Consider the following 27,867-nt stretch of genomic DNA (forward strand, 5'->3'; position numbering starts at 1 on the left):
CAGGCCTAGGACCCCACGGTAATTTTACGGGACTGATGAAGTGTTTTCAATTTGCATTTTGTCTGAAATCAGAAAAAGAAATGACTAATAATGAATGTATCATAATGAGTCTAGCCTGGATTACATTTGTCTTTATACCAATATTTTTGTAAAATATACTTCCTTTTTTTTTTTTCTTTTTTCAGTGGAAGGGGCCCAGGAAGATGGAAGTGTCCAAGGCCCACAGAAGTCACAGCACAGCCCTGCATATAGTCCTGGGCTCTGGAAGGCAGGCTCTGACAACTGTGTCCCTCAGTCCCTTCCCCAACAGAGCATGGCTGGTGTTAGTGGGGCCGGGGGTCAGAAATGTTTATCACACACTTGCTGGCTGCCTAGCCCTGGGGAGGAAAGTTGAGCATCGGTGGTGCCCTGGTCAGCCTAGGAGGAGAAGATGTACATACAGGGAAACCAAGGGCAAGGTAAGACAGGACACACTCTCCAACTGTGGTCAGTCTTACTTGTATCTCTTCTTGTGTTTGTCATTTTGTCTGTCACTGGGTCAGGCCCTCTTTGGTTATAGCATTGTTTCATGTCTTTGATTCTTCAACCATTTTTTTGTTGGTTTATTCCTTTCTTCAACCAATGTTTATTAAATTCATTATTCAGGTTTTTTAAAATTTTATTTTATTTATTTATTTGATAGAGAGAGACCACAAGCAGGGGGAGTGAAAGGGAGAGGGAGAAGCATGCAGAGCTTGCTCCCAGAACTGTGGAATCATGACCTGAGTAGAAGGCAGATGCTTAATTGACTGAGCCACCCAGGCGTCCCTTTATTTTTATTTATTTTTATTTAAAAAAGATTTTATTTATTTATTTGACAGGCAGGGGTCACAAGTAGGTAGGGGGTGGTGTGGGGGGGGTAGTAGGCTCCCCACTGAGCAGAGAGCCCCATGTGGGGCTCAATCCCAGGACCCTGAGATCATGATCTGAGCTGAAGGCAGAGGCTTTAACCCATTGAGCCACCCAGGTGCCCCATTTTTTAAAAACATTAAAAAAAAATTTTTTTTTCCAGGCATCCCTTTAATTCAGGTTTTTAAAAAAGATTATTTATTTGAGAAGGAGAGAGAGAAAGAGAGCAGGTGCATGAGAGTGGGGGTGGGGTGCAGGGGGAGGAACAGAGGGAGAGAGAAACTCAGTCAGACTCCATGCTGAGTGTGTCAGACCTTAAATGACTGTACCACCCAGGAGTCACAATTTAGTTGTTTTTTTTTTTTTTAAATATTGAGGGCACCTGAGTGGCTCAGTGGGTTAAAGCCTCTGCCTTCAGCTCAGGTCATGATCTCAGGGTCCTGGGATCGAGTCCCGCATCGGGCTCTCTGCTCAGCAGGGAGCCTGCTTCCCTTCCTCTCTCTGCCTACTTGTGATCTCTCTCTGTCAAATAAATAAAAATAAAATATTAAAAAAAAATATTGGAGGGCACTTGGGTGACTCGGTTGGTTAAGTGACTGCCCTTGGCTCAGGTCATGATCCCAGAGTCCTGGGATCAAGTCCCATATTGGGCTCCCTGCTCCTCGGGGAGTCTGCTTTTCTCTTTGACCTCTCCCTCTCATGTTCTTTCTCACTCTCTCTCTCTCTCAAATGAATAAAAAAAATCTTTTAAGATAATATTGGATTTAATTATTTTTGAGTGGGTAATTCTTCCCACAGTGCAAAGATTGAGGAGGTACCAAAGAGGGCAAACCAAGAGGGCAGGATGCAGGAGAGAGAGGGTGGCTTCTTTTGGACTGAACTTGGGTCTTGCTTAGATGTTGTACCATGTGTGATCAACACCTATTTAACAGAATGACTTAAAACAAGCAAGCAAGCAAACAAAACAACCAGTTTTGGGCTGAAAAATAATCTTCATTTCATTTAGCTGCCACCCCCAGCCAACCTCTCCAACCCCACAGACATCCACCTTGATTGGCTTATCCTGTGTCTTCCCAAAGACATTGTATGCACATGCACACTATCCTTGAAAAAGAATTTACGCAAATTGTCGCATCCCGCCTGCATTGTTGTTGGTCATTTGGTATCTTTTCATACTGAAGGCTGCCTCTTTTTAACAGCTGGATAATATGCCATCATTCATTTAACTAGCTCTCTACTGATTAACTTGTTCACAATTGCTTTCTTCTAAAGTGACCTGATAGGAGGTAACTCCCCATTCTTGAAGCAACGCAGAGGTATACATAATTTCAGTTACGAGCAAGCACATCGGGATGCTCTCTGTAGAAAGTCAAACCCTAGGGTCAACAGCTGTGGGAGGGGAATTCGGGACAGCTGCTCTGGGGAGGCCGGTTTGGCTGTATCTATCAAAAATGAAATCCCTACCCCCCATTTCTAGCACCTCCTGGGTGCTAGGGGAGGGCTGGAGAGATGCGGGGCACTCGGCTGAGCTCCTGAGGGGCTCTCAGATGTAGACAAATCATTCCCAGTCCTGGGAAGGAGGGATGGCAAAAAGCAAGGAAAATAGCCTCAGTCCTCTCCCTGGGGAGAGAGGAAACATTTGTTCAGGGGGAAGGAAGGATGGGCATTCTGGGCAGAAGGTCCAGCATGTGTGAAGACTGGACGTCACAGAGGAAACAGGGCATTGTGGGGTGTTCCGAGGAGCAGGCCCTCTCTTGTTCAGGGTCCATGTGGGGGGAGGGGGACGTGAGGTGGGACCTGTGTGGCTCTCTCTGGCCATGGTGGTATGGCTGAATGCAGACATGGCTTTGAATAAATTCCGAGTCCTGGAGGGATATTACACAACTGTATGTATTGTCACAAATGCCTTTGGCTTCTCGCAAGTGCCCAGGAGAAATGTGTTGAAGTGTAACTAAGCCATATCCGTGGGCACTGGACTCCAGCGAGGGTCCCTGTGTTCCTCTGAAGGCTGAGGGAGTGAGCCTGGGCCAGGAGGCCCCGGGTCAGGCCTGGGGTGGTGGTCTGATGCTGCTCGTGCTGCCATTCTTTGGAAGTCTGCCTTCTCTGTCAAAAGCTCATGGGAATCTTGCATTCTATTCCTTGATATATCTGGGTTAGCTTTAATATTAAACATGGACTACATTACAGTGTAAAAATAAATTTCTCCAACATTTTGGAAAAAAAAAGATTTTATGTATTTATTTGTCAGAGAGAGAGAGTGTGTGTGTGTATGTGTGCAAGCAGGGGGAGCAGCAGGCAGAAGAAGAAGTAGGCTCCCTCCTGAGCAAGTGGGACTTGATCCCAGGACCCACAAAATGTGACCTGAGCTGGAGGCAGACAGAGCCACCCAGGCGATCCTCTTCAACTTTTTTTTTTTTTTTTTAAGTAGGCGCCACACCCAGCGTGGAGCCCAACACGGGGCTTGAGCTCATGACTCTGACATCAGTACCTAAGCTGAGATCCAGAGCTGGACGCTAACTGACTGAGTCACGCAGATGTCCTTTCTTGAACATCTCTGAGTCAAATGAACTCTTTGACTTCAAGAAGCCCCCCCAGTCGCCCAGCCTGAGAAGGATGTAGATTACCTAGGGGTGGGGTAACCCAGCTGCCTTGCAGTAAATCCACAGTCCTCACTCTGATCTCTGTGCAGCTGCCTGCAGCCCTCTTAACAATCATGAGACGTGTAGCACTTCACTCATTCATGCCTTCATTCATTCATTCTGTACTTGCAGCACTTCACTCTCACTCATTCATTCATTCATTCATTTTGTATTTCTGAAAGCTGATAATGGGCAGGGCGCTGCCTTCTCTGCTGTGTCATCCACAATGAGTTGAGTGAGAATAGCAGCTCTAAATGCTTTGCATAATCTGGGTCAATACTCAGATTTGACCCTATGAGTTAGGTCCAGTTATCAAGGATGGGAAGCTGAAATAATAAGTAAGCATAGGCAAAGGGACCAAGGCCACTCTGTAAGGGGCAGAAGCAGAGTTAGAACCCAAGAAGTCTGACCCCAGAGCCTGCCATCCTGGTTTCGTCACCACATCCGCTGTGCTATTGGGTTGAGACACCTTAAGCCATGGGAAGAGGGACAGGGAATCCCGGGAGTCAGAAAAGCCTTGGCCGGATCCCTGGCTCCCTGCAACTGGCTATGTGATCTTGGGTAAGTAAGCCTCCTTCTCTGGTACTAGGTCATCTCTCCAGGCACCTCCATCCCTGCCCCCTTCTGCTCTGCGCTGGTGAAATGCTGCTTGGAGAGTGGTGGATTTGGTGCAGCCCAAGGGGTGTGATCTTTAGCACAGGAAAGGGATGATTCTCTGGGTTCCCTTAACACAGCCGGCCTTCTTTCTCCAGGTCATGTCTCACCATGGGCTGCTGAATCCTACTGTGTGGCACAACTTAACTCCTCTCACTCCCACCTCAGGCAGGTAGGTCCGCTTTATAGATGAGGAAACTGAGCCTCCGGGGCTAGTTTTAACCACTCTGTTTACCCAAGTTTGTCCTGGTAAAGACTGACTCCATGCTCATTTCACTAATCCCAGCTACCATCATTTACTGAGCACTTACTAGGTACCAGACCCCGTGCTAAGCATTTTAATCTTGAAAACAGTCTCCCAATATTTTTATTACTGGTTACGTCTCAGGCTCCCCACCTGGAATCTACCATCTGGGCATGAGCATAGCACCTAGTTAGAGGGGTAATCCTAGGAGGTAGAGGAAGTTGCCCGAGGCCACACAGCTAAGAGGTCGCTGAACAGGATCTGAACCCTGGTCTGTTGGGCTTGACAGAGCAATGGTAAGGGACCACCACTCTGTGCTTGGTTGCCTGGAGGGGCCAAGAGTAAATCCAGCATTCAGTGCATGGGGGCTATGGGAATGGGTCCCCTAATTTTAGACAGGAGCTAATTATAGGTAGGAAAAAGAAATCATCCTTTCTGCGAGAAAGTAGTAAAAAGGCAAGCAAATAAATAAGCAAAAAATCCTGTAAGTGGGTGATTAGCAACTGGCTGAATCAGCGTCCTCAGCATTGCATGGAGCTAGGTGGTCCCCAGGCTAATTCTAGATGATGCGCAAACATATTTTATGTATTTACTTTATTATTTTAAAAAAGATTTTATTTATTTATTTGACAGACAGAGATCATAAGTAGGCAGAGAGGCAGGCAGAGGGAGGGGAAAGCAGGCTCCCTGCTGAACAGAGAGCCTGATGTGCGGCTCCATCCCAGGATCCTGAGATCATGACTTGAGCCAAAGGCAGAGGCTTCATCCACTGAGCCACCCAGGTGCCCCTATATATTTACTTTAAAGTGATAAATATAACTAGCACATTGGGACACCATGTATATTATTGCTTACGACAAGGCTAAGTAAGAGTGAATTGATTTTAAAAAATTAAGCAAATAAGAGTCAATAACATGTGTTCACCATAGAGATGTTCTTTCATACTCAGATCTGTAACAGCAAATGATGCTGGCTCCGTCTTCAAATATGCCCAGGATCCAACCCAAGCCAGCGTGGTCTCTCCAGGGACAACCCCCCACCAAGTCCCTGCTGCCGGGTCTGTCCCCTTCACGCCAGTCTTCACATGGCCACTAGAGGGAGCCAGCTAAAACAAGGCAGAGCATGTCCCTCCCCTTCTCAGAACATCCAGGGGTGCTCTAGGTGCTCAGGGGACCAGCCAAAGACCCCACAATGGCCTGTGTTACCCTTCGATCTCTCCCCCAGTATTTCTCACCTATTATCACCTCTCTGATGGTCCTGGAACACATCAGGCACATTCCCACCTCCGGAACCTTGTACTTGCTGCTTTCTGTGTCTTGAACATTCTTTTGCCGGTAGTGTCGTAGTGGTTCCCCCACCACTATCAGGACTTTGTTCAAATGTTACCTTCCCAGGAAAGCATTTCCTGACCACTTTCTCTGAACCATGCCTACCCTCTCCAGGCATTCCTCTCTCCTCTTCTCTGCCTTATTTTTAACCTCGATCCCTTTACCTTCCCAAACACCATATACCTGATTGTTTTGTTTATGGTCTGTCCTCCCACTAGACTCCTTGAGCTTAGGAATTTTGTGTTTTGTTTATTGCATGATCCCTAGCCCTTTAAGCAGTCGCCTCTTCCCACCACCAAGAAGCAAGTGCTGCCTTGTATGATTTCTGCTGTTTCATGCCTTGTGTCTTCCCAGCTGACATGGAAACTTCCCAAGGGCAAAGGACCATGTTTCCTTTTCCAGGACCACGTGTTAAGAAGATGTAGCTCCAGCATCCCTGGGTTCAGCTCTGAACCCAACTCTGCCACTTATGGGCTGGGTGACCAGGGACAAATTACTCAAGCTCTCTGTTTCCTTCTCTACAAAACAGGTCTAGTAAGAATGGTAACTTCTTCACTGTCTTATCTGGGGGGGGGGGGGGGCTTGATGAGATAGTGCATATAAATGTTTGGCACAGGATGTTACGCACAAAGCTTGGCAAAGTGAGAGATTTGAATTCAGCCATCTCCCAGATTCTTACTGAATGCCTGCTATGTGCCAGGTGTTGGGCTAGGGACTGGAGAGAAGGAATGGGGTTGTCTTGCATGAATGACCTTTGTTGATCGCCTAGGGTGGTCTCAAATGACCTTTGTTGATGGCACAGGGTCTGACTCCCCTCCCTCAGTGCTGCTGCGGGTGGCTTCATAGTTTCACCGTCTCTCTCCACATGGGGCTTACGTTCCAGAAACAGAGAAGAATGGACACAGAATTGTGTGGTTATGAATTGTGCTTCACTGTAAAGAGAAGCACAGGGTGCTTCCGGAAAACACTGGAATAATGGACTCTGACGGGTTAGGATTCGTTCTTTGTGATGTGCTTTCTGAGAAATATGGCTGCAGAGACCTGAGGAGTGGCAGCTGGGACCCCCCTCTCCTCCCCTCCTACAACCCCAGGTAACTAGAGCTTGTGTTCCAGAGGGCGGTCTAGGACCGTGCCCTTAGGCCCTAGTTCATAGGCCCTGCCCTACCGGGCTCTCACACACCCTCTAGTGGTTATAGTGCAGGCGGCGCTAGAGGGGATGGGCCCTGGGATTCCAAGGACGGTGGAACTGTCACTGCCCTTCCCTTCCTGATACTCTCTCCACTAACAAGCATCTTCCTGTCATGACTATGGGTCCTCATGTCATTTAATTTTGGCAGCAGCCTCAAACATGATTCTTGTTTCCATTTTTATAGATGAGGACCCAGAGGCTCATAAAGCTGAGGGAGGTTTAGGAAGGTCAGGACTAAACTCGGGCCTCCCAGACTCTGGTTTCAGTGCTCCTCACGTGGCATCCAACAGGTGCCTAATGCCACCCCACCCCTAATGTCACAGCTCTGCCTGAGCAAGAGCAGAAGCCAAACTTTGAGTTATTGCCCAGAGAAGAAGGTAGCCATCCATAGGATGGTAACCCATCTCCAGTCTGCTGCCCCATGACCATTGCTTCCCACATGCCTGCAACCCGCCCCCCAACTGGTTGGGTTCAAATCCCCCCTCTGCAACTATCTAAAAGCTTGTGCCAGTTAAAACCTCTGTGCCTTAGTGTCCTTATCTGTAAAGTAATGGTAACAACTATCTCTATCCCTAAAGTGTAAAGTGGCCTGTGTCACCCCATCATACTTTGATTCAGCAGGTCCAGTGGACCACATTTGGAAAGTCACTGCCCTGGAAGGGTGTGTTCTGGCAACACAGACCCACATACCACTTTCTAGCGGTTGAGAGTGAGCATACATACTGGTTTAGGCACTCTCAACACTATCTTCATGTCAGTGGCAAATTGAATGGCAAGTTCCTGCACCTCAGTTTCCTCATCTGTAAAATGGAAATAGTAATAAAACCTAGGAGGATTGTTGCGGGAATTCAATGACTGAATCCTTAGCATGCCTGAAACCATTGCCTTGCTGGTAGTAAGGAGTCATTAAGCACGAACGATTGTTACTGCAATCCACAGCCAAACCAGCAACTACCCCAATAAAAGGAAATATTTTACATTGCATTGAGTTTCTTTTTGTATCCAACCCCCACCTCCCACCAGGGGTGAGAAATGACTGAAAGGGACCACGAGAGGAGCTTCTAGGTGCTGGTTACGAAAGTGCTGTATTCACTTGGGAAATTTCATCTTGCTGTTCACTTGGCTTTGTGCGCTTAAAGTGCAGTATCTCCCAGGATCTTCACGGTCCTGCGAAGATCGTCATCTCCATTTTTCAAACAAGAAGCTGACAGCGATTTTGATTTGGTCAAAGCAGCAGGGGATGGGGGTGAGGAAGCTCCTTTCTAGAGAACCACCAACTCTCCCCGAGAGCACGGCGCCAGCAGTACCTGGCTCTAGGTAAAAGCAAATGGTTCTGAGTCGTTCCTGAATGTACTGCCCTTCCCCCAGTGCTCACGCAGGCTCGCAGCCCTGAAGGGTACTTGCAGATGCACACTCAAAGGGCCAGCCCCACCCGTGGGCACCCCTGGGGGAGACCTGCGCGCGGGGACCCCGCGGGGGAGTGGCGCCCAGCCCCGGGCCAATGAGAGTAGCGGAATTTCTTTCATTCAGTGCGGGGCCCGGCTCCCGCCCGGAAAGGGGCGGGGCGAAGTGCCGGGGGCCGGGCCGCCGCGCGCCGGGGAGGGGGCGGTGCCCGCCCCAAGGCCGGACCAATCGGCGCCGCGACCGGGGGGGGAGGGGGGAACCAGGCCTTTTTTCCCTCCGCGCGGGACCAATCCCGACTTTACAAGCTTGAACTTTTGCCACCCTCGGACGAGCTAGCGCGCCCGAGGAGGTACCCCGCCGCGCCGGCTCCAGGGGCAGGAGCGGCCTTAACCCTTCCCGCGCCGGGAGGCTCGCTGCTACCGCCGCGCCCCCCCCCCCAGCCAGCCCGGGGCCAGGCGGGGCGGGACCCTGCCCCCAACCCACCCCATTTCTTTGGGGAAAGCACGACCCCTACCCACATTCCTCTCGGTGGTGTACGGAGTCAGTTGGGGAAAGGGGAGGAGGAAGCACCCGGCCTCGAGGGGGCCCGGGACGCCTGGCGGTCCGCCTAGCTCCGAGAGAGGGCCGTGGCGACCGTGAAGAGCCGGAGAGGGGACACTCCCCGCCTCTACCCCATTCCCTGTAACTCCCTACCTCGCGCAAGCCTGGAGCCCCCATGCGCCAAGCGTCCCACGCCCTCCGTTTGGCCCAGCAGAGCGACCCCTGACTGCGCAGGGGATGTGGAGACCTTGAGCCATCGCGGAAGATCCCGCTACCCCAACAAATCAGCCGCTCCCCAGCTCCCAAGGGACTGGAGCCGGGAAGGCACACACGCACACCCATATTTATTAGCCTTCCCTGGGATGGGGGTTTGGACCAACTCGAAAGTGCAATGTGTGTTTGCAAGTTTGTGCACAAGCCAGGGAGAGGCAAAGCGCTCCATTTGCATACAAGTCTCAGTGGGTCCACAGAGTCCTCGCGCGCTCACCCCTGGTTTGTGTAACTCGCGCGTGTGTGTGTGTGTGTGCGCGCGCGCGCGCGTGTGCTCGCTCGCATCCGTGCCCGCGGCGCAACGCGGGCCAGAAAGCGGGCGGTGGGCGCTGTCAGGCTCGGGGCGGGGGTGCCGGGGCGAGCGTGGGGCGGGAGCCCGGACTCGGCCCGCCCCGGGAGCCGGCCCCTCGGAGCCTCGGGCCCTGCAATGGGACGTGTTCTCCTTTAAGAGTTAAGAAACTTGAAACCTTGTTTGCGCAACAATCAGCGCCGCGGAGCCGCCAAAGTGTCTAGACTGGCATATGATGGGAGGCAGCCAATGACTCCGCGGCGCTCCTCCGGGGGCCCTCAGTGTGCGTTTGAGGAGAACAAAAAAGAGAGAGAGCCGAGCTGGGGAGCGAGCGAGGGAGCCGAGCCGAGAGAAAGAGCCGCCGGGCGCTGCCTCGCCAGACCTCGCAGGGACCGTGGGGCCACCGGGAGGCACTTTTTGTGGAGGGGGGAGGGGGACGACCTCTGCAGCCGGGGCGCCCCGGGCGTCCGAGCGCAGCGTGGGGCGGGCTGCGACCTCTGCCTCGGTGGATTGCATTTTTAATTAAGGATTCCCAACAGCTCTTGGGATTTTTACAGTTTCCACTCAAGTATTGACACCCGCGTTCTGGAGAAACTTGCTCCAAGTGCATCTAGCGCCTGGGACCTGAGACGGAGTTGGCTTCTCGTGCATGCAATTCCAGGATTTTGGTTTTGTTTGGGGTTCTTTTTCTTTCTTTCCTTTTTTTTTTTTTTTTTCCTTTTTGCAGGGAGTAAGAAGGAAGCTGAGGGTATCAACAAGCCTGCCTTTCGGATCCTGCAGGAAAAGCCCATGTAGTTAAGCGCTTGGGTTTTAAAGGCAGGGCTGCCCCCGACACGTCTGGGGGGTTCGGCGCGAGCGCTTTGTGCTCATGGACCAAACGCGCAACTTTTGAAGGCTCGCCGGCCCATGCGGGGTCTTTCTGGCGCGGCGCCGCCTGCAATCCCCCTCCAGCGCCGGGGCTGGAGTTGCTGAGTAGCCGGGCCGCCGGGGTCCATGTAGCCGCTGGCCCCGCGCGGACTGCGGCTCGGCGCGCGCCTGCTCCCCGCCGTCCCGGCCCGGCGAGCTCCCTCATGTTGCAGCCCCGCGGCGCCCCTTCGACGACAGGCTGTGCGCAATCTGCACGGCGCCCGGCGGCGGAGCTTCATGTGGGGCTGCGGCCCGCGCAGTCGGCGCCTCGCTGAGGGAACGGACCCCCGGTAACCGGAGACCGCCTCCCTCCCACCCCCGGCGCCAAAGGATATCGTATGTTCAGGTCCAAACGCTCGGGGCTGGTGCGGCGACTTTGGCGAAGTCGTGTGGTCCCCGACCGGGAGGAAGGCGGCGGCGGCGGCGGCGGCGACGACGAGGATGGGAGCTGGGGCAGCCGAGCTGAGCCGGCCCCGCGGGCACGAGAAGGCGGAGGCTGCGGCCGCTCCGAAGTCCGCCCGGTAGCCCCGCGGCGGCCACGGGACGCGGTGGGACAGCGAGGCGCCCAGGGCGCGGGGAGGCGCCGGCGCGCAGGGGGCCCCCCGAGGCCCATGTCGGAGCCGGGGGCCGGCGCTGGGGACTCCCCGCTGGACGTGGCGGAGCCGGGAGGCCCGGGCTGGCTGCCCGAAAGTGACTGCGAGACGGTGACTTGCTGTCTCTTCTCGGAGCGGGACGCCGCGGGCGCCCCGCGGGACGCCGGCGACCCCCTGGCCGGGGCGGCCCTGGAGGCGGCGGGCGGCGGGCGGAGTCGCGAAGCCGGCTCGCGGCTGTTGCTCCTCGAGCAGGAACTCAAGACGGTCACGTACTCGCTGCTGAAGCGGCTCAAGGAGCGCTCGCTGGACACGCTGCTGGAGGCGGTGGAGTCCCGCGGCGGCGTGCCGGGCGGCTGCGTGCTGGTGCCGCGCGCCGACCTCCGCCTGGGCGGCCAGCCCGCGCCGCCGCAGCTGCTGCTCGGCCGCCTCTTCCGCTGGCCCGACCTGCAGCACGCCGTGGAGCTGAAGCCCCTGTGCGGCTGCCACAGCTTCGCTGCCGCCGCCGACGGTCCCACCGTGTGCTGCAACCCCTACCACTTCAGCCGGCTCTGCGGGCCAGGTGAGCGCGCGCGCGCCGGTGGGGGCTGGGGGGTTCCCCTTCCCGCCCCTTCCCGAGGCCTTTTCGGGCCAGAACACCGCGGGCCGGCGGGCGGGTGGAGCTGCGGCTGCATCCGCGGGTGCCCCTGGAGCGTGGGAGCCCCGGGTGGAGGCGCCGTGCCGGGCAGGACAGCCCAGGAAGTGGCACACGTGTCAAATGGCACCTTTTTAAGACTTGGGCAAACTCGAAAGGGTGGCATTGGAGTTTCTCTGCAGCTTCAGGGACCTAATGTAGGCTGCAGCTTCATAGACGGTGAAAGAGGAGGGCAGGCCTAGGAGAAACCAAACGCAAGTGTCGTCCAGTCCCCCCCCCCCCCCTCATTTTACCCTCAGTCCGTGCCCAGGCCTGTAGCGTTTGTGTGCATATGCTTATCCCTATGCTGCACTTCCCTATATCCAGGTAGACACAAGTTGTGAAATTGGGCGTAGGAAATTCATATCTAGAGTCAGAAGTGTTCATAAATTGTCACATTGGTTCCTTTGTGCAATTTGAAGCAAAGCTGTCTCCAGGTGGAGATCACCTTCTTGCCCTGGTTGCTGGCAGCATCCCTTGGGTGTCAAATATCAGCCGCTCCCCCCCCCCCCCCCCCCCGTGGTGGTCATCACTGTCAGTTCTGTGTACAGTCTTTCTAGAGTTGAGGGTCCTGGAGGCGACTGCAGGTGGAGGAAGCAAGGAAGCCAGATAATTTATTTACCTCTGAGACCTGCCTCCCTTCTTTGTTCTCTTCCTGGGATTTCCCCCGCACACACCCCACCCCCAGCCCTGCTTACTGAGCAGGCCCTGGATTCTGGAGCAGAGGTGAGGACTGCCAGACGGCCCCCGCCCCACTCTGACCTCTGCAGTGCATGGCTCACACATTTCAGCCCATAGCATCTTAGGGGCGTGAGCATTTGGTGGCACTGGGGATTCGGTGGGGGTGGGACTTCTAGAAGATTGAAGGCTGTTGGGCCTGGGTAGGCTCTGAGCTCCTCCAGCCTATGTCCCCTTTGGAGAGTCAGCATCCAGCCTGGGGGCACATAGTGGGTCAGATCATAGATCTCGAGACTCCCAATGTGGAAGGGGACGGTGGGCCCAGGATTTGTCCCAGATGTCTTGTTCACATGTGGGGGTGGTGGCTGGGGGGAAAGGCAGGTGTAGCTGTCTTGGTGGTTCCTGAAGAGAGAGCACTGATTGGGGGGTGGGGGGAGGTTGGGGAGAAGGACCATGGATCTGGCTGCCCTGATCCCTGCATGGTCACTCCAGGCCCGACTCAAGGGCTTTTGGCAGTACCTGTGGCCCATGGGAGGCTTTCTGTGCTCCTTGTTCCTCTTTGGGACAGCTTCTCCTGGAAGTGTCTTCCTCTTGTATGGTACCCCGTCTCCTCCCTCACTCTGGGGCAAGGGTCCCTGTTGGTGGTTGCTCTGTCGCCGGTCATTTTTGGTGCATGGGAGGTAATTGGTGGGGCCCACTTTGTGCTTTCAGCAGGCCCTGGCAGCTTACTTTCTCTCTTACCAGTGTGCCCACAAATACATGTTGAGCACTTACTGTGTGCCAAGCATGGTGCTGGGTGCTGTATAGCAGAGAGAGTAGAAATATGAGTAGGGTGCCCTCGAAAAACAGTCTACCCGTGGGAGATGGGTCAGAGATGGGGGAAGAAGGGCCAGGTCTTTAGGTCTGAACTATCTGAGTGCTGTGGGATGTGGAGGATAACAGGATCCCCTCCTGGAGCTCCATAGTTCTGTCTGGAGACAGCCTTGGAGGGTGGGTCAGGGAGGTGGGCCGTGGAAGTGGGCAGAGAGGAGGAGAAGAGGGCCCGCTGAGAGTCAAGGTGCCTGGTCTGCTCAGGTGTGTGAGAGCCAGAAGGGATGCACACCCCTCTCTCCCCAGCTTAGATGCCAACTTAGATGGTGGTTTGAGTTTGGCCAACTTGGGGATGGGGTACAAGTTGAGGGGTTGAGCTGTAGTGGAGCAGTTCTTCCCCATAACCCTGGTCCCAGGGTCTTTAGTAATTTAATAATTTTGACCTTGGATGAGTAACCTGCCCTCACAGTCTCCCTACTAGTTCTTGGGAGGCTCTAGGAAGATTCTCCATATCTGATTCTAGCCTGAGCACTGGCACTTGACTCCCTCCCTCCTCCCCAAAGGAGGCACTGTTACAGCCTGGTGTCCGTACCCTGCCTCTTTGCCAGCCCTCTCCCCTCTCCCCATTGAGGCCACCCTGGGGGTAGGTGGGAGGACAGATGGCCTGGGAAGAGTTTTCAGGAGGTGCCAGGTTGACCCTCTTGCTTCCTCCCCTGCCCGATGGTGTGGGCCGCCGGGACTGAGAACTGGGGAGCCCTTTGCTGCCCACTCCACCCCTGCTGCCTGGCCGCCAGCCTGGCTCCTAGAACTGGGCGGGTACATAGCTGGAGCTCAGCCGTGCGCATCCTGATAAGGAGACTGCTCCTTCCAGGGCTTGAGGGGGAAGAGGGCTGGGGCAGTGGGGTGGGCAGGCAGACAGACAAGACAGATGGACAGACAGACACGCTTGGGGAGAGGAGGCACCTAGCTGGAGAATATAGCAGCATACTCAGCAGGCCAACTGAGGGGCACCCACCAGTTGCCCCAGTGCCCACCTGACCCCCACAGGGAGCCCAGGTGGCCAGGAGGCCCCTTTCTGGGCAGTGCTGACTCCTGCTGCTCACAGCAAACCCTGATCCCATCCATCAGCTTGCTCTGGGACCCTGGGGCCAGTTCCCCTCTTTGGACCTCTTTTCACACGGTGTAAAATGAGATGGTGGGCAGAATCCTGGGGTCTGATGGGCAGATTCCAGGCAACCCAGGCCTTCTCCCCTGCCCTCCCCCATGCTTGTCTCAGAAAGTGGGGGTCCTCCCTCCTTTCGTGGCTCTGTCCTGCACCTCCGTCCCTGTGGAAGTCAGGCCCCAGCTGCCCTTCCCTCTTGTGTGTCTTTCTGTCCCGGGAAAAGCCAGTTCGCTGAGCTTGGTGCCTATGTGGACGGAAATGTGGAGAAATACTTTAATCACAGTTCTAACCTGTGTTTATATAGCTCCTTTCTCCTGAAAGTATCCATTAACTTTGGAATAAATCTCCTGCTCTTTGCTCCACCACTTTTTTTTTCTGTAATTATATTCAGTAAATTACTATTATCCAAATTGCGCCAGGGAAAGAGAGCGAGAGCGAACTTCTGAGCGACTGGAGGAGGCCGCCTAGGAAAACACAGGGCTCCCAGGCCAGGACTATAGGAATTAGAATGGGCTAAAAAGTTTTCCTTTTATTTGGCCTGGCATTATCCCTTTGAAATGAGATCAATTTCAAGTTGGGCTTCCAAGCCCCTGCCCCGCCCCTCTGGCGGCCCCTCGGCCTGCCCGCCCTGCTCCTCAGAGCTCCTCCTTGGAGGTGAGGAAGGGGTGATAATGTGCTGTTTGCCTCTTGCTGGCGCCAGCCGGCCGTGCTGTTTATCTGGCTGCCGGGGGAATCTGGGCAATTAGGCTCCGCCGGCCTTAAAGCGCCAGGAGCTCCTTTTTTTGAGGCTCCCATCCCCGGCTTGAGCTTGAGCCTTCAGGTTCTGGGGGTGCAGGGGACTGGTGCTTGGGAGGCCCCCTCCCCACCCACAGCCACCCCTGGGAGGGGGGCAACTGGGAGGCCCCTGGCGTCATGTGGATCCTTTCCTAAGGGAGATGTTGGGCTGCAGAGCAGGGGTGGAAGGCTTTGTCCCAAACTGAAACCTTACCAGGCTCTGGGAGAGGCTGGGAGCTCTTCTGGCTTTAGAATTAGGGTCTAGATCCCAAGAAGGCTAAGTACCCCCTGGGGGCTAACCAGAGGCCCGTCTGGGCTGGGCTGAGCTGAGCACTAACCTTCTGGTACCCTCGGCCCCTGGCTGACTGCTCTTCAACTTCTGAAGGAAGTTGGAGGAGATTCCTGAAGTTGATGCCTGAGGCTGGAGTGTCTGATCTCTCTCTCTCTCTCTCTCTCATCCAGTTCTTTCAGAGGGTCCCCAAGGGTTCTAGGCGCTCTCCCCTTCGAGTTTAGAGCATCTAAGTTATTACTGAAAAATTAGTATGACTTTTGGAAGCCCTAAGGTAGCTCCTAAAAGGGGACTGGATGGAGGGCCTGGAGGCAGCCCACACTTGGCCTTCTGACCTTTTGTCTCTCACCTGAGTTAATGACCTGGGGCTTTGATGACCTGGCGATCCCTTTGCCCAGATCGATCCCTTTGCCCAGATCGCCCAGATCCCCCAGATCAGCGGGAATGGGAGGCGTGGGAGTGAAGTGAAGATGCCAGTTAAAGGTCCCCCAGGACTGTACACAGCAACATTATTCCTAATAGTCAAAAAATGGAGAAAGTCCAAATGTCCATTAGCTGAGGAATGGCTAACCAGACATGGTATATCCATACAGCAGAGTATCATTCAGCCATAAAAATGTTCCATCGATGCTGTTGCGCGTGTGAGCCTGGAAAGCATTGTGCCGAGGGAAAGAAGCCAGACACAAAGGGCCACATAGTATATGAACCTATTCGTGGGAATTGTCCAGGATAAGCACATCCATAGGGACTGAAAGTAGATTTATGGTGGCCTAGGGTTTGGGGTTTGAGGGGATAGGGACTGACGGCTAACGGGACAGGGCTTCTTTGGGATGAGGAAAATGTCCAGTAATTACATGGTGGTGTTGGTCTCACAACTCTCAGTATACTGAAAACCCCTGAATTATACACTTTAAGAATTTTTTTTTAAAGTTTTATTTATTTATTTTTTATTTGACAGAGAGAGAGATCACAAGTAGGCAGAGAGGCAGGCAGAGAGAGAGAGAGGGGGAAGCAGGCTCTCCACTGAGCAGAGACCCCAATGCGGGGCTTGATCCCAGGACCCTGAGATCATGACCCGAGCCGAAGGCAGTGGTTTAACCCACTGAGCCACCCAGGCGCCCCCTGAATTATACACTTTAAAAGAGTGAACCTCAGTATGTGAATGAGAACTCAGTTGTTTGAGAAAAGGTAATTCAGAATCAGTCCCCACCTGGCCTCCTGCTTTGTTTCAGAGAAATAAAATAATGTCTCCTGCCTTCGGATGTAGCCTTGGACGGGTCCTGTACCTGGCTGGACCTCAGCTGGCCCAACCAGTTAAAAGGAGCAGTTGAGCTGGGTGAACACGTGACGTTATAAATCCCTGGGTCTTGGGGTGGAGTTTGTAGGCCTTCCTACTTTTTGCCCAGGATGGAATTTAGCGCTCAGCTCTCAGCCTCTGAAGTTGTTGAGCAGCTCTGTGCAAACCATTTTGTTGGAGCAAACGGGGGCCTGGTCAAGTCCCTCCTAAAAGCTTTGCAGTTCTCACGAGCTGGTGTGAGGGACATTTCTAATTTACAGATTTGCTTTCTGCTTCACTCACATTAGGAGACACCCAGACCGGGAGGGGCCATGGGTGGCAGGAATCTCGGAAGCAACCTCCTCTATAGCCTTTCTTCCCCTCCACGTTTTGGGTCTCAGATAAACAGATCCTGGGAGAAATGGTGGGGTTGATGACAATGGCTTGACTCCAGCCACCACTGCCCATTGCTGCCAAGTTTCACTCTGGGGGGACAGATCCGGGAGGGCAGTTGTCCAGAGTGCCCCACCGTGTGTGGCCTGAGCCTCAGCCAATCAGATTTTTGCAAAAGGAACCCTAACACAAGAATTACAGGCCTTCCAGTAAGTGAGTGGGGGCGTGGACAGGGCCTGAGACCAGGGATCAAGAGACCTAGCTTCTGGCTGAGGCTTTGGCTCTATTGTCAGTTTGCTGTGTGGCCCTGGGCAGGAGCGGGGGTGGGAGGGGGTCACCTCCTCCTGTCAGGCCTCTGTGATCACTGTATGGGTAGGAGCGCCTGCCTCAATTCTCTTTCCCTGTGGAGCTTTAGGCCTCCTTGCATTTTGCCTCTTGTCCTGAAAGGCTGGTCCTCACTCAGGTCTTGTTTCTAGTCCCTGCACAGCTTGAGGACCCGTGGGTCAAGTAAGTGGCTGCTACTGAAGGCAAATTGTTGCCTTCCTAGAGCCTTGTTGGGGGCTCCTTTGGGTCACCCTTTTCAGCCTCTAGGTCCTCATTCTCCGCACCTGTGTCTGCAGAGGCCCCAACTTCTCCATTATCCTGATTACCATTGTCTTTGTCTGCACATCATGTTGACCAAGCACTTTGGGTGCATGTGATGGCCTGATGCCTGGGGTGAACGAGTATAATACGGGGGTGCCTCTTGTTCCCTGTGTCCTTGGGATGTAGAGTCGAGTCAGGGCCTAGGTCCAGATTCCAGTTTCATCATGATTGGCTGGAGGGGACCCTGGGCAAGTCCGTCTTCTCATCTGTAAAATGGGAATGACAACGGCCATCTTAATTTATTTTTGAGAAAAACGAGTAGGCACCCAGAGTGTGATTAACCACACTGTACCTAAGATCCAAAAGAATGATATTACTTACAATAAATGAAGTTGAAAATGCCCGGCATGGAGAAAGACACAGGGTGGGCATTCAGCAAATGTTTGCCTCGGTCCCAGTGGCGCTTCCATGATTCACTTTTCCTTCTCCTAAACTCTGGTCCACAAAAGAGTCCCTGTTTCTAGACCTCAGAGCCTTGACTTTGTTGAAGTAATTTCAGGATGGAAAAGCTGGGTGGGGAAGAAGGGAAGCTGCACTGGGTGTACGGAGCAAACCAAATGCTCCTACAACTAATTGTGCCTTATTATAATTGCGAAAAACACTTATTACCCCTTGTGTCATTACTGATACCTGCCTAATAATAGTTATTACTGCTTTACTACCACTGAGAGTTTGTTTTAGTTTGCGATTTGATGGTGTTTAGTTTCATTTAGGGAAAATGAAGGGTCATTTCATTCATGCAAATTGTTACTTAGTTTAGCAAATTGTTACTTCCCCTAAAGCAAGAGGCTAAGGAATTCTTCTGAAGACAAAATATATGTTTTTAAGGAGGAGTATTTTAGGCAAATGAAAGGAGACCAAAAGAAAAATACCGTAGACAATAAGGAATCACAGAGGGTCTGAGCTGGGAGGCCACGGAGAGCTTGGGGTCCGCCCCTTCTCTTTACAAAGGGGGAGACTGAGGCCGAGAGCTAGCTGGAAGTGACTGGCTTAAGGTCTCCCATCTGGGGAGCTGGGTTTCCTTCCTGGCTTCTAGCCTGTCTTGCCCTTCTGTCTGCCCCAAAGAATGTCAGTTGTAATGCAGCTTATTTGGGAAGGAGCTTCTGTGTCTCTCATGCTCAGTTCTGATTAGAGTTGCCAAATTTAGCAATAAAAGGACAGAATGCCTAGCTGAATTTGAATTTCTGATAAAAAAAAAAAAGAACCCATAACAAAACACAGCACATAATTTTTCAGCATATGTATGCCCCTAATAGTGCAAGGGACATACGTATACTAAAAATGATGCCGCATATATCCCATGTTTTCTTAGGCAACCCCAGCTCTTACTTTCCCTGCACCCATGTGTCACGTGTTATCATGACAGCAGTGTTTGTACAGGTACTTTTGCAGAAGACCAAGAGCTGTTTTACATATATTATCTGTGTTTGCCCTCCTAGCGAACCTGGCAGGTCTTTATGATTATTAACCCTATTTTAGAGCTGAGGAGACAGGCTCCCAGAGGTGAAGGAACTTGCTTGAGGTCATACAGCCAAAGGGGCCAAAGGGAGCCAATGAGGGCTTGAATCCGGGTCTGTACCCCAAGCCTACAAGCCTCACCTGTTGAGTAAGAGACGTGCTGGGAGATGAGAGTTTCCTGGGGGCTGGGTTGAGTATTTGAGGACACCAATAATCAAAAGCAGGTCAAACCCCCACGTGTGACCTCCCCTGCCCCAGCCTTGACGTGTTGTGTCTCCTGTCTTCCAGAATCACCACCACCCCCCTATTCTCGGCTGTCTCCCCGCGACGAGTACAAGCCACTGGGTAAGTGTGTGCTCCTTCCCACCCAGCTCCCTTCCAGTCTGGGGGCGCCCAGCCTCAGTGCGTCCGGGCTGGAGGGGAGGGCTGGGAAAGCAGGCCTGGCTGCCTTTGCGACGGGACGATGGGATGAAGTTTTTACAAACACACCTACAGTTGGGCCAGAGGAGACTCGGGGTCTATAGTGGACTATTTACATCTCGAAATTCCTCCGCTCATCATTAACCTCTCTGTGACCTTTAAACATGGGCCTGTGGGAGATGAATGGGTTTTGGCTTAAGTACCTCACTGGAGATGGGTTGGGTTTTCTTCCTTTTCCTCTCCCCCCTCCCCCAGCCCTTGGTTGCTCTCCTTTGAGCCTGTGGTAATTAGCACTATGACAGATAGGAGAGCAGGAAGTCACCTGAAGGGGAGTGGTGTGCCCCCCCCCTCGCCCCCGGTTAAGCCAAGAAGTTCTCCTGGGCAGAAACAAGAGTTGGACCGTGGAGAAACCTGTGTGCAGTCCTGTCCGTGTGCTCAGTGGAGATGGTCATCCATCCTTTTAGGCGGGTCCCATTCGGGGGCAGAATGGGTTTTCTGGAAAACCTTGGGGCTAGATGGGCAGCTCAGATCCTGGAGTAGAGGCATGTGGTTTTGAAAGCAATGGCTTGTTTTCTGGCCCTGCTGTACCCTCCCCGGAGGATCCCAGGGGTGGGGCCCATGAATTTGGCTTTACCAGTATCAGGAGAGGGACTCTGTGACCCAGGCCGTTCCCATGGGATTCAGGCTCTTGAACTCAGCTAGCTCGGCAGGGATGCTCATACATTCCACCAAGTGACCACAAGAAGTCGGTTTTGTTTTGTTTTGGGTAAAGACCTCTTCCCAGTAGCCTGTGTCAGCATCGTCCGGGAGGTCACTTCGAAGTGTCCCAGACTCTCAGGCATCTGGGCCAGTTTGCTTTCCAGGCCCCCCTGGAAAGTCAGAGGTGCCCACCAGGTCCATTCAGGAGTTTGACCTCTTCTGTCGAGAGGGATAGAGGCTATCCCATGACGGTGTGTGAGTCAGTGGTTTAATGATGGCAGCTTCCTCATTGTTTCTCTCCACGTCTGGTCATCCCATGGAGGGAGGAGCTTTATTTAGTTCTCCAGGGACCTGAAGAGGTCATCTGGTGGGACCCTGTCACTTCGCAGATGAGGAATCTGGCTGAGGGATGGAGAGGGCCCCCCAGCTAATGAGCAGCAGGGCTGAGGCGGAAACCCACTAGCAGCCCCCTGTTTGGGTTTGGCCGTTCCCCATCCCTCCCTCACGGGCCTGTCTCAGCATTTCCCAAGTCAACATAATTGCACTAGTCGCTTAGAAGATCCCTAGTTCCATTAGAGGAAGGAAAAAAAAAAAAAAAAACACCCAAATGTTCTCAGTAAATGTAGCCTCTCTGTTTGAAAGTCAAGGATCATTGCCCTGAGGAATTGCGGGTCAGCCTGTGATAAAGCAGCAGAAATCAGGACAGTGCCTGGCCCTGCCGAGCAGCCATTTGGAAATCAACAGGTGTCTCGGTTATTTTACAAATGAGACAACTGAGGCCTAGAAAGAGGAAGTGACACTCGCTGGTAGTCACACAGCTCAGGAGTCTGCAGACTGTGGCCCGCCATCTGTTTTTGTATGGCTCGTGAGCTAAGGATGGTTTGCACTTTTTTAGATGCTTAAAAAAAGTCAAAAGAATACTATTTCCTTGTGTGTGAAGATGATAGGAAATTCAAAGTCTAGCATCCGTACTAATAGGCCTGTGGGAACATGGCCGTGTTCCCCTGTTCCCACATCGTTTCTGGCTGCTTCTGACCACACGGTTGAGTCGCTGTAACAGAGATCCTGTGGCTTGCAAGGCTGAAAGTTCTATTTACGATGGGGGTCCTTTGCAGAAAAAGTTGATGAGCCCTGATTTTTACGACTGGTGATGGAGGTGGGACTCAAACCTGTGCCCCCAGCTTCTAGGCAGGGTCTCTCCGTGCCGTGATCAAGGTCGGAAGTGTTCTTCAAGGTCATAAGAAGCAGTAGACGGGAGGCTTTGGAAGAATGCACACAATAGGGCCGTCCCACTTCTGGGACCCTCACTCACAAAACTGGCCACGTGGGCTTTCTAGCGGCTCCCTTGGAAGTAAGGTTCAGCCCTTCAGACAGGAAGAGGCAGCAGGACTCAGGGTGCTGGGGCGCCTGGGTGGCTCAGTGAATTAAGCCGCTGCCTTCAGCTCAGGTCATGATCCCAGGGTTCTGGGATCAAGCCCCGAATTGGGGTCTCTGCTCTGTGGGAAGCCTGCTTCCTCCTCTCTCTCTGCCTGCCTCTCGCCAACTTCTGATCTCTGTCTGTTAAATAAATAAATAAAATAAATCTTTAAAAAAAAAAAAAAGACTCAGGGTGCTGAACACTTTGGGACCGTTAGCTATGAAAAGCAAAACCCTCTTTAAGAACCTCCCACTTGGGCATTGTGGGTATTATTTTTATTTTAAAGAGGTTTTCCATCTGTCCTATTTCCCTCCTAACACGTTTTACTAGCAGATAACTTTCTCGTGCCCTGAAAAACAGTCTGAGCTATTTTTTTGTATTATTTTCTTTCCCTTGCATTGTTGCTTTTTCATAAACAAAATTGGTTAATGTTTCATCTTCCCGTTCCTCAAACCTTGTGGTAAAAGGAGAAAAAAGAAAAAAGTCCTACAGGATTGAATGGAATTCTAGCTCGCCAGGGCCTTGGCTAACGGTTTCTGTGCCAGGAATCTCCAGCTTGGAGTGGTTCTCCTGAGCGAGGTGGGACCAGCTGAGCCAGACCTGGGTCGAGCTGGGTAAGAAGGTGACGAGCTGTCAGCCTTCCAGAACATGCCTTATGACTCCTTCACACGGGCAACACCTCATGGCTGGGAACAGAGGAAAAATGTTGCGAGTCTGCCTGCCCAAAAAGGCATGGGCTTGTCTGGGTAGCAGCTCAGTATTCCAGAGAAAATGTGCAAAAGATTTTCCTTTCCCCATCTCACTCACTGCACAGACAGGGGAAAACAAATAACACAAGCCATATGAAGTACTTGAAATTACTTTAAAAAAAAAAAAAAGGCAAAAAACCAGTCCAGGCATTGCAAGTTGCTCTGTGAGCAGGTCTGGATGTTAAGAAGTGGAGGAGGGAAGAGGGAAAAAAAAGTTAATCTGGGAGCAAATGCTTGAGCCGTTAATTAGAGGGGTACAAGTGGGGCAGAGTGAGGGTGGCTGGTAACTTGTTAAAACAGAGCTTCCCCAGCTCCAGCGAGGAAGGAAGGAAGGAAGGAAGGAAGCAAGAAGGAACAACTTTAAGAATTTTAATGGTGGTAATTAAGTGCAGCAACTATGAATTGTTTAGGGGCTTAATTTAACCTTACCCACAGAGGCTCCAAGTTGATACTTGCTTAGTCCCCTGAACTTGGGTTATTTCTGTGGTCAGAGTAGTTGAGACTTTTCAGGTGCCAAGGCTATAAGAGTCAGCATTTTCCAGAGGAGTTCCAGGGCTGGCTGGCCTGGTCTCGTGTGATCATGGGACGAGGTTACAGAGTGTCATCCGAAAGCTGGGAGGGACACAGTGCCCTTTGCAAGCACTTACTTGTGAACACGCATGCATGTGCGCTTGCCCACATACGCGCGCGCGCGCGGGCACAGAAGAAAAGAGAGGACTGCCCCCACAGCCAACTAAGTTGTCTTTCTCTTTCCTCCGTAGATCTATCTGATTCCACATTGTCTTACACTGAAACGGAGGCCACCAACTCCCTCATCACCGCCCCGGGTGAATTCTCAGGTTGGCATTTCTGTCCTTGCACGGTGCTGTTGTGTTGAACTTCACGGAAGGGGACAGGTTGGGGGGGAGTTTGATGGAGACCTTTATGATTTCTTCCCTCCTTTTCTTTTCCCCTGTTCTCCACCTCTTGGATAGGAAGGCTCAACGGTCTTCGTCCCCAGCATCCATGGGGTTAAGAACCATCTGTATGAATGAGATCTAAAGATGGTCACTTTGAAAGTGCCTTTTGGGCCACACGCTCACCAGTTGTCTCCACCTTGTCTCTCGTGGGACTGGTGAAAGCCTAGCACGGCTCTCCATCCCTCAGTTTAGCAGGGAGAAGCCTCTTTTCCCAGCTGCTGAGAGGCTACAAAATGCATGTATTTGTATACATTTATCTTTGTGGCTTTCTTCTCCTGTCCGCCCTCTGGGGAAGGACTGACGTGGAGGGTCAAGAGAAGGGGGAATGGAGTGTGGATGGAACTAGCTTCCGGGGAGGGTCTGGCAAGCGAGGAGTTGGCCAAAGGCTGGTGGTATCCATGTCTCTCTCTGAGCAGTGGATGCTGGGCTAGGAAGCAGAGATAACCCCAGTTTGGAGTTCCCCAGGCCCCTGCAATGAAGAGTTGGCCACAGGGATCCTCCCGTTCCTGGGAGTAGCTAAACCAGGCTTGCCTCAAGAAATGAGAGGCTGGTGGTGACCTGGAGACATCGCGGGGCCAGGAGGGATTCTGGTGCCGAGGTCTGTGGGACCCTTTGGGAGCATGGTGGATGGGTGTTCTGGAAAGACAGCTGGGGCTTGTGGCATGGGTGTGCATGCACTGTGTGGCGTGATAGCCACTGGGTCCTAAGTGGACATGGCTGGCTGTCTGGGTGAGCACTTCTGTTTGTGTGCGTCCAAGCTGTCCTTCCCCTGCCCCATGCCCATGGCAATAGCAGTGACCATAGCTGTTGATGGAGTGTTTCCTTTTGGCCATGTTGTCTGCTCTGGCGTTGTACGTGCATCATCTCAGAATAGCAGTAAAGTACTCGCCCTGGGTCACATAGTAACAGAGCCATTTGCCACCATGCTACTGTGTTCCTGACTGCTGTCCCGTCCCCCTTTTCTGCAAGGGCTAAATGTACCTCCAAAGCCTGCATTCCCCATATGAAGTTCTGGCTGTCATTCTTGCCATCCCCTCCCCATGACTCTAAGAGGGACGCGATGCTGGCTGCCTGTGGCTGCCTGGCCATTACCCAGGTCCTAGCCCTTCCGCATTCATTCTGTATTCCATCACAACCGTGGGAGATCCCACGAGGGTGCCCGTTTCTGTGATAGGAAAACAAGAAGCTAGAGCAGGAAGTGACTTGCCAGGGTCCCGTAGTGGGGCTCATGGCTCAGGTACTGGTGTCCCAGTCTTCAGGGTCCCCCTTACCTTCTGGTCTTTGGTGGCCCAGACTGGTTGGGAGTTTCTTCTATGCCTGTGGGCCCCTACTTGGTGATAACGCCTGAAAGACCTTATCAGATGAGCACAAGAAGTTAATACTTTAATCCATTCTTTTTCTTCTGTGCGTACGTGGATGAAAGCCACATATAATTTTAAAGCAAGAGGCTTAACAGTGTTTCTGAATGCCTGATTCTGTGCCCCTGCCAGCCCTCAGAATGTATTTAATTTAGGTGAGTACATTGGCATGGGTTGTCTAATGGATGAGTAGTGTTTCGACATTCTCTGCTCCCCCTCCCCCTGTTAATGGTGGAAACTCCCATTTGCAGAAATGCTTCAGAGGGCCGTGGTTTGGGTCTGTTTACGGATATAGTCTCTTTGGATCTCTCTCTGTCCTCCCAGAGTGGCCTGGGTGTGTGGCTCAGGCAGGATCGGAGCAGACCCCAGAGTCCCTGCTAGAACCAGGAGAGAGCACCTTCTGGAGGGACATGTCCGGAGACCCTGGGGGCTGTTAGGTTTGGCCCCGGGGACCAGAGTCTGGGATTACCACCCAGTCATCCCCGAGTGGTGTGTGGTATCGCCAGTGAGCAGACACCCCTGGTGCTCTTTCCTGTGGGTGAGGCCCGCATGAAAATCTGGCATCCAGTGGAATTCTGAGGAACTGGGGAGGCAGTTTGGGGTTTCCGAAGTGGGGGTGGAGGGATCGAGTGGGGTCTGCTGGGCTTTGGTCTGAGTTCGAGGTTGTCTCAGGAGGTGAGCGTTCCCCATGTAGTCACCCAGGCACCTTCTGGGGACGTCATGCATCTCCTCCCACTCTGGGGGCTCTGGGGGCTCGCTGGCCAGCTTTTCCAGCTTCCTTGAGCTGTGGGATTCAGAGGACCGGTGGGTCGGCACTGCCCTCGCCTCCTGGGAGCTCCTAGGCTCGGGGCTGTCGTAGCTGTCATCCTGGAGGACAGGCTCCGGGAGGGAGGCCCTGCAGGGTGATGGGAAGCCCTGGAGAGGTGACAGGTCTCCTCCCTGGATGGAAGCAGGATTCATCCGGCTGAGGTGGAATGCGGGGCTTGCCCAAGGGCAGGACGGGAGGTGAGGTCAGAAAGCTGAAGGGCCAGGCCAGGATGTTTGATGTTCAAGGACAGATAACGCCCCTGCTGACAACAGTTGACACTTACTGACACTCCCTGTTTAGCTCTTTGCTAAGAGCTGGTCATTCTCCACCTCCTGGACTCCTTACCGCACCCCAGGGAGACAGGTGTGAGTCCCCCTGTCTTCCAGGGAAACTGAGGCTCTCTGCTGGGCCAGCTGCCCAAATTCCTGAATTGTAAGTGGCAGGCTCCAGCTGGGAGCCTGAGCGGTGTGACTGCCCAGCCCTCCTGCCTGAGGGTCCTGCCTGGCATTCCAGCTAGGGCTCCCAGCCCCCTGGGGAGACACACCCTGGTGGGGGATGGGGCAAGGGAGAAGGATCGAAAGAATCTGGGGACAGCCTGGCCCTGTTTAGGAACTGGGGATGGGGTGCAGGGATGGTGAGAGGCCTAGAGCTCAGCACCCATCCTTGCCACCACGCAGGAGGGTGCAGACTACCCCGAGACCACGCCGGCCGGCTGCCCCGGCCCCTTCTGACTCCCTGAGTCCCCAAGAGCCTGGCCCCTCTCTGGAGCAGAGTGTCTGTAGCCCCGGGACGGAGCCCACTCCTGTTTGCCTTGCACTATTTTTATCCAGCTCCAAAGTCTCCGCTTCACTTTCCTGTACTGTTGTTGAGGCCACGTCGGGGATGGTGGGCATTTTGAGGTGCTTTCATTGCCAGGGCAGGCAAGGACATGTGGGTGGCAGGGTAGGAGAGGGACTGGTTACCGCTCTCTGCAGAGTGGTTGACAGGACACTCGTCTGACCTGTTAAGGATCTCCTCGGTTCATGATCCTTGCTGAACGGAAGCCGGAAGCTAGGAGGGGACAGATGACTCTACCAAGATTGCTCCGTGAAGGGTAGAACCCAGGGCTTCTATGAGATTGAAAGACTCTGACGCCCAGAGTCTCAAAAACCTAGAAGTCCCCCTTTTGGGGTGCCTTCAGAAGCTCAACACTCTGGATTCCTGGCCTAACTCAGGGCCTGGGATGCTGCCCTTGACTAGCTAAAGTCTCCCCTCAGGCTGTCCTTATGAGCCCTCCCTGTGGCAATACCTCTGTCTTTCTCCTGTTTTTTGGGTTTCAGTCTAGTTTGGGGAGGACAATGAGGTTAGCTGGTTAAATTCATACTAAGGTGTGAGTGGCTGGGAGACAGCCCTTGTTGGCAGTATGAAGGTAGACTAGGCCATAATTCAAGGAATTGCGGGAGGAAGGGCCAGCCACATAGACATGGCCATTCTGAGGTTGAGGAAGGGGATTAGGGTTCTCTCGGCTCCCGGGGGCTCTAGGCTAGAACAGGATGTGCACTGCACAAGGAGCATTAGGCCCTTTGAGGAGCAGCCAGATGAGGCCCTGTGCTGGGTGCTGAGTGAGCGTTGGGCTGTTGAATGAGAGCCTGAGGTGCTGTGTTGCTTTGAAAGCCAGACTTGCTTCATCTGGGGGCTGCAGCGCTGGGCTGGCGTCTTCAGGAACCGGTGACTCCTCTCTGGTATCCTAGTGCCTAATGGATAACTGTTTGACGGCTTTATTAAGCACCCACGTGTGCAAGGTGCGTTGTCAGCTGCCAGTCATCGGGACTGAGCTGTCCCTTTCGCTGACCTTGGATGTGTTTGCTGGTCTCTCAGTTGTCAGAGCATGCTGTTTCTTTAGAGCTGCGCCAGTGAGGGTGAGCCCCTCATTTTTAGGGGGAAGAGTCCATCAAAGGAAGGGAGCTGCGGAGGATCACGTGGTTGGGAGCTCAGCTGCACGTGAGTGTCTTTCCTCTACCAACCAGACTTAAGCTTCTCGAGGGCACAGTCCATTCTCCAGGATTCTTACATTCTGTACACGGGCAGACTTGGGGAACAGAGGCTCAGAGAGATTAGGAGAGCAGCTGAGGGCCACACAGCAGGCATAAGCAAGAAGAGCCAAGTCCCCACCTGGGGGGGGGGGGGTCCACACTGCCCAAACGCCTGCCTCCTTTCACCTCTGTGGTTTCTGAAGAGGAACCCTTTGGGGTTGGTGCTATCTGGTGTTCATTGTCAGTGTCTACAGAAGCATGGAGAGGAGCATTGGTGGGCAGCACTGTTTCCTGCTGCTTCCTCCTTCTAGGACCCAAGTTGCTCTCCTCGGATGCTCCCGTCTCA

General features: G+C 53.2%; 1 protein-coding gene and 1 long non-coding RNA gene across 3 annotated transcripts in view; one reads left to right on the top strand and one right to left on the bottom strand.

Annotated features, from left to right (window-relative positions):
• Positions 1-7,902: 7,902 nt before the first annotated feature.
• LOC131835963 (uncharacterized) lies at positions 7,903-9,487 on the bottom strand. The gene is made up of 2 exons (XR_009355430.1): positions 9,040-9,487; positions 7,903-8,255 (listed from the first exon to the last, which is right to left on the bottom strand). It is a non-coding gene; the product is annotated as an uncharacterized LOC131835963 (long non-coding RNA).
• Positions 9,488-9,665: 178 nt separating this feature from the next.
• SMAD6 (SMAD family member 6) overlaps positions 9,666-27,867 on the top strand; it is a 75,216-nt gene continuing 57,014 nt past the window's right edge. Inside the window, exons 1-3 of one of the 2 annotated variants that reach the window (XM_059180890.1) lie at positions 9,670-11,503; positions 19,388-19,444; positions 23,146-23,223. In XM_059180890.1, coding sequence (XP_059036873.1) covers positions 10,690-11,503; positions 19,388-19,444; positions 23,146-23,223 — 949 coding nt within the window. In that variant the 5' untranslated portion in view covers positions 9,670-10,689. Of the gene's footprint in view, positions 11,504-19,387; positions 19,445-23,145; positions 23,224-27,867 lie in introns of both variants that reach the window. The other variant, XM_059180891.1, reaches the window with a different exon arrangement.

This window comes from Mustela lutreola, chromosome 7, assembly GCF_030435805.1.
Source record: "Mustela lutreola isolate mMusLut2 chromosome 7, mMusLut2.pri, whole genome shotgun sequence".
In the NCBI taxonomy this organism is placed as follows: Eukaryota; Metazoa; Chordata; class Mammalia; order Carnivora; family Mustelidae; genus Mustela; species Mustela lutreola.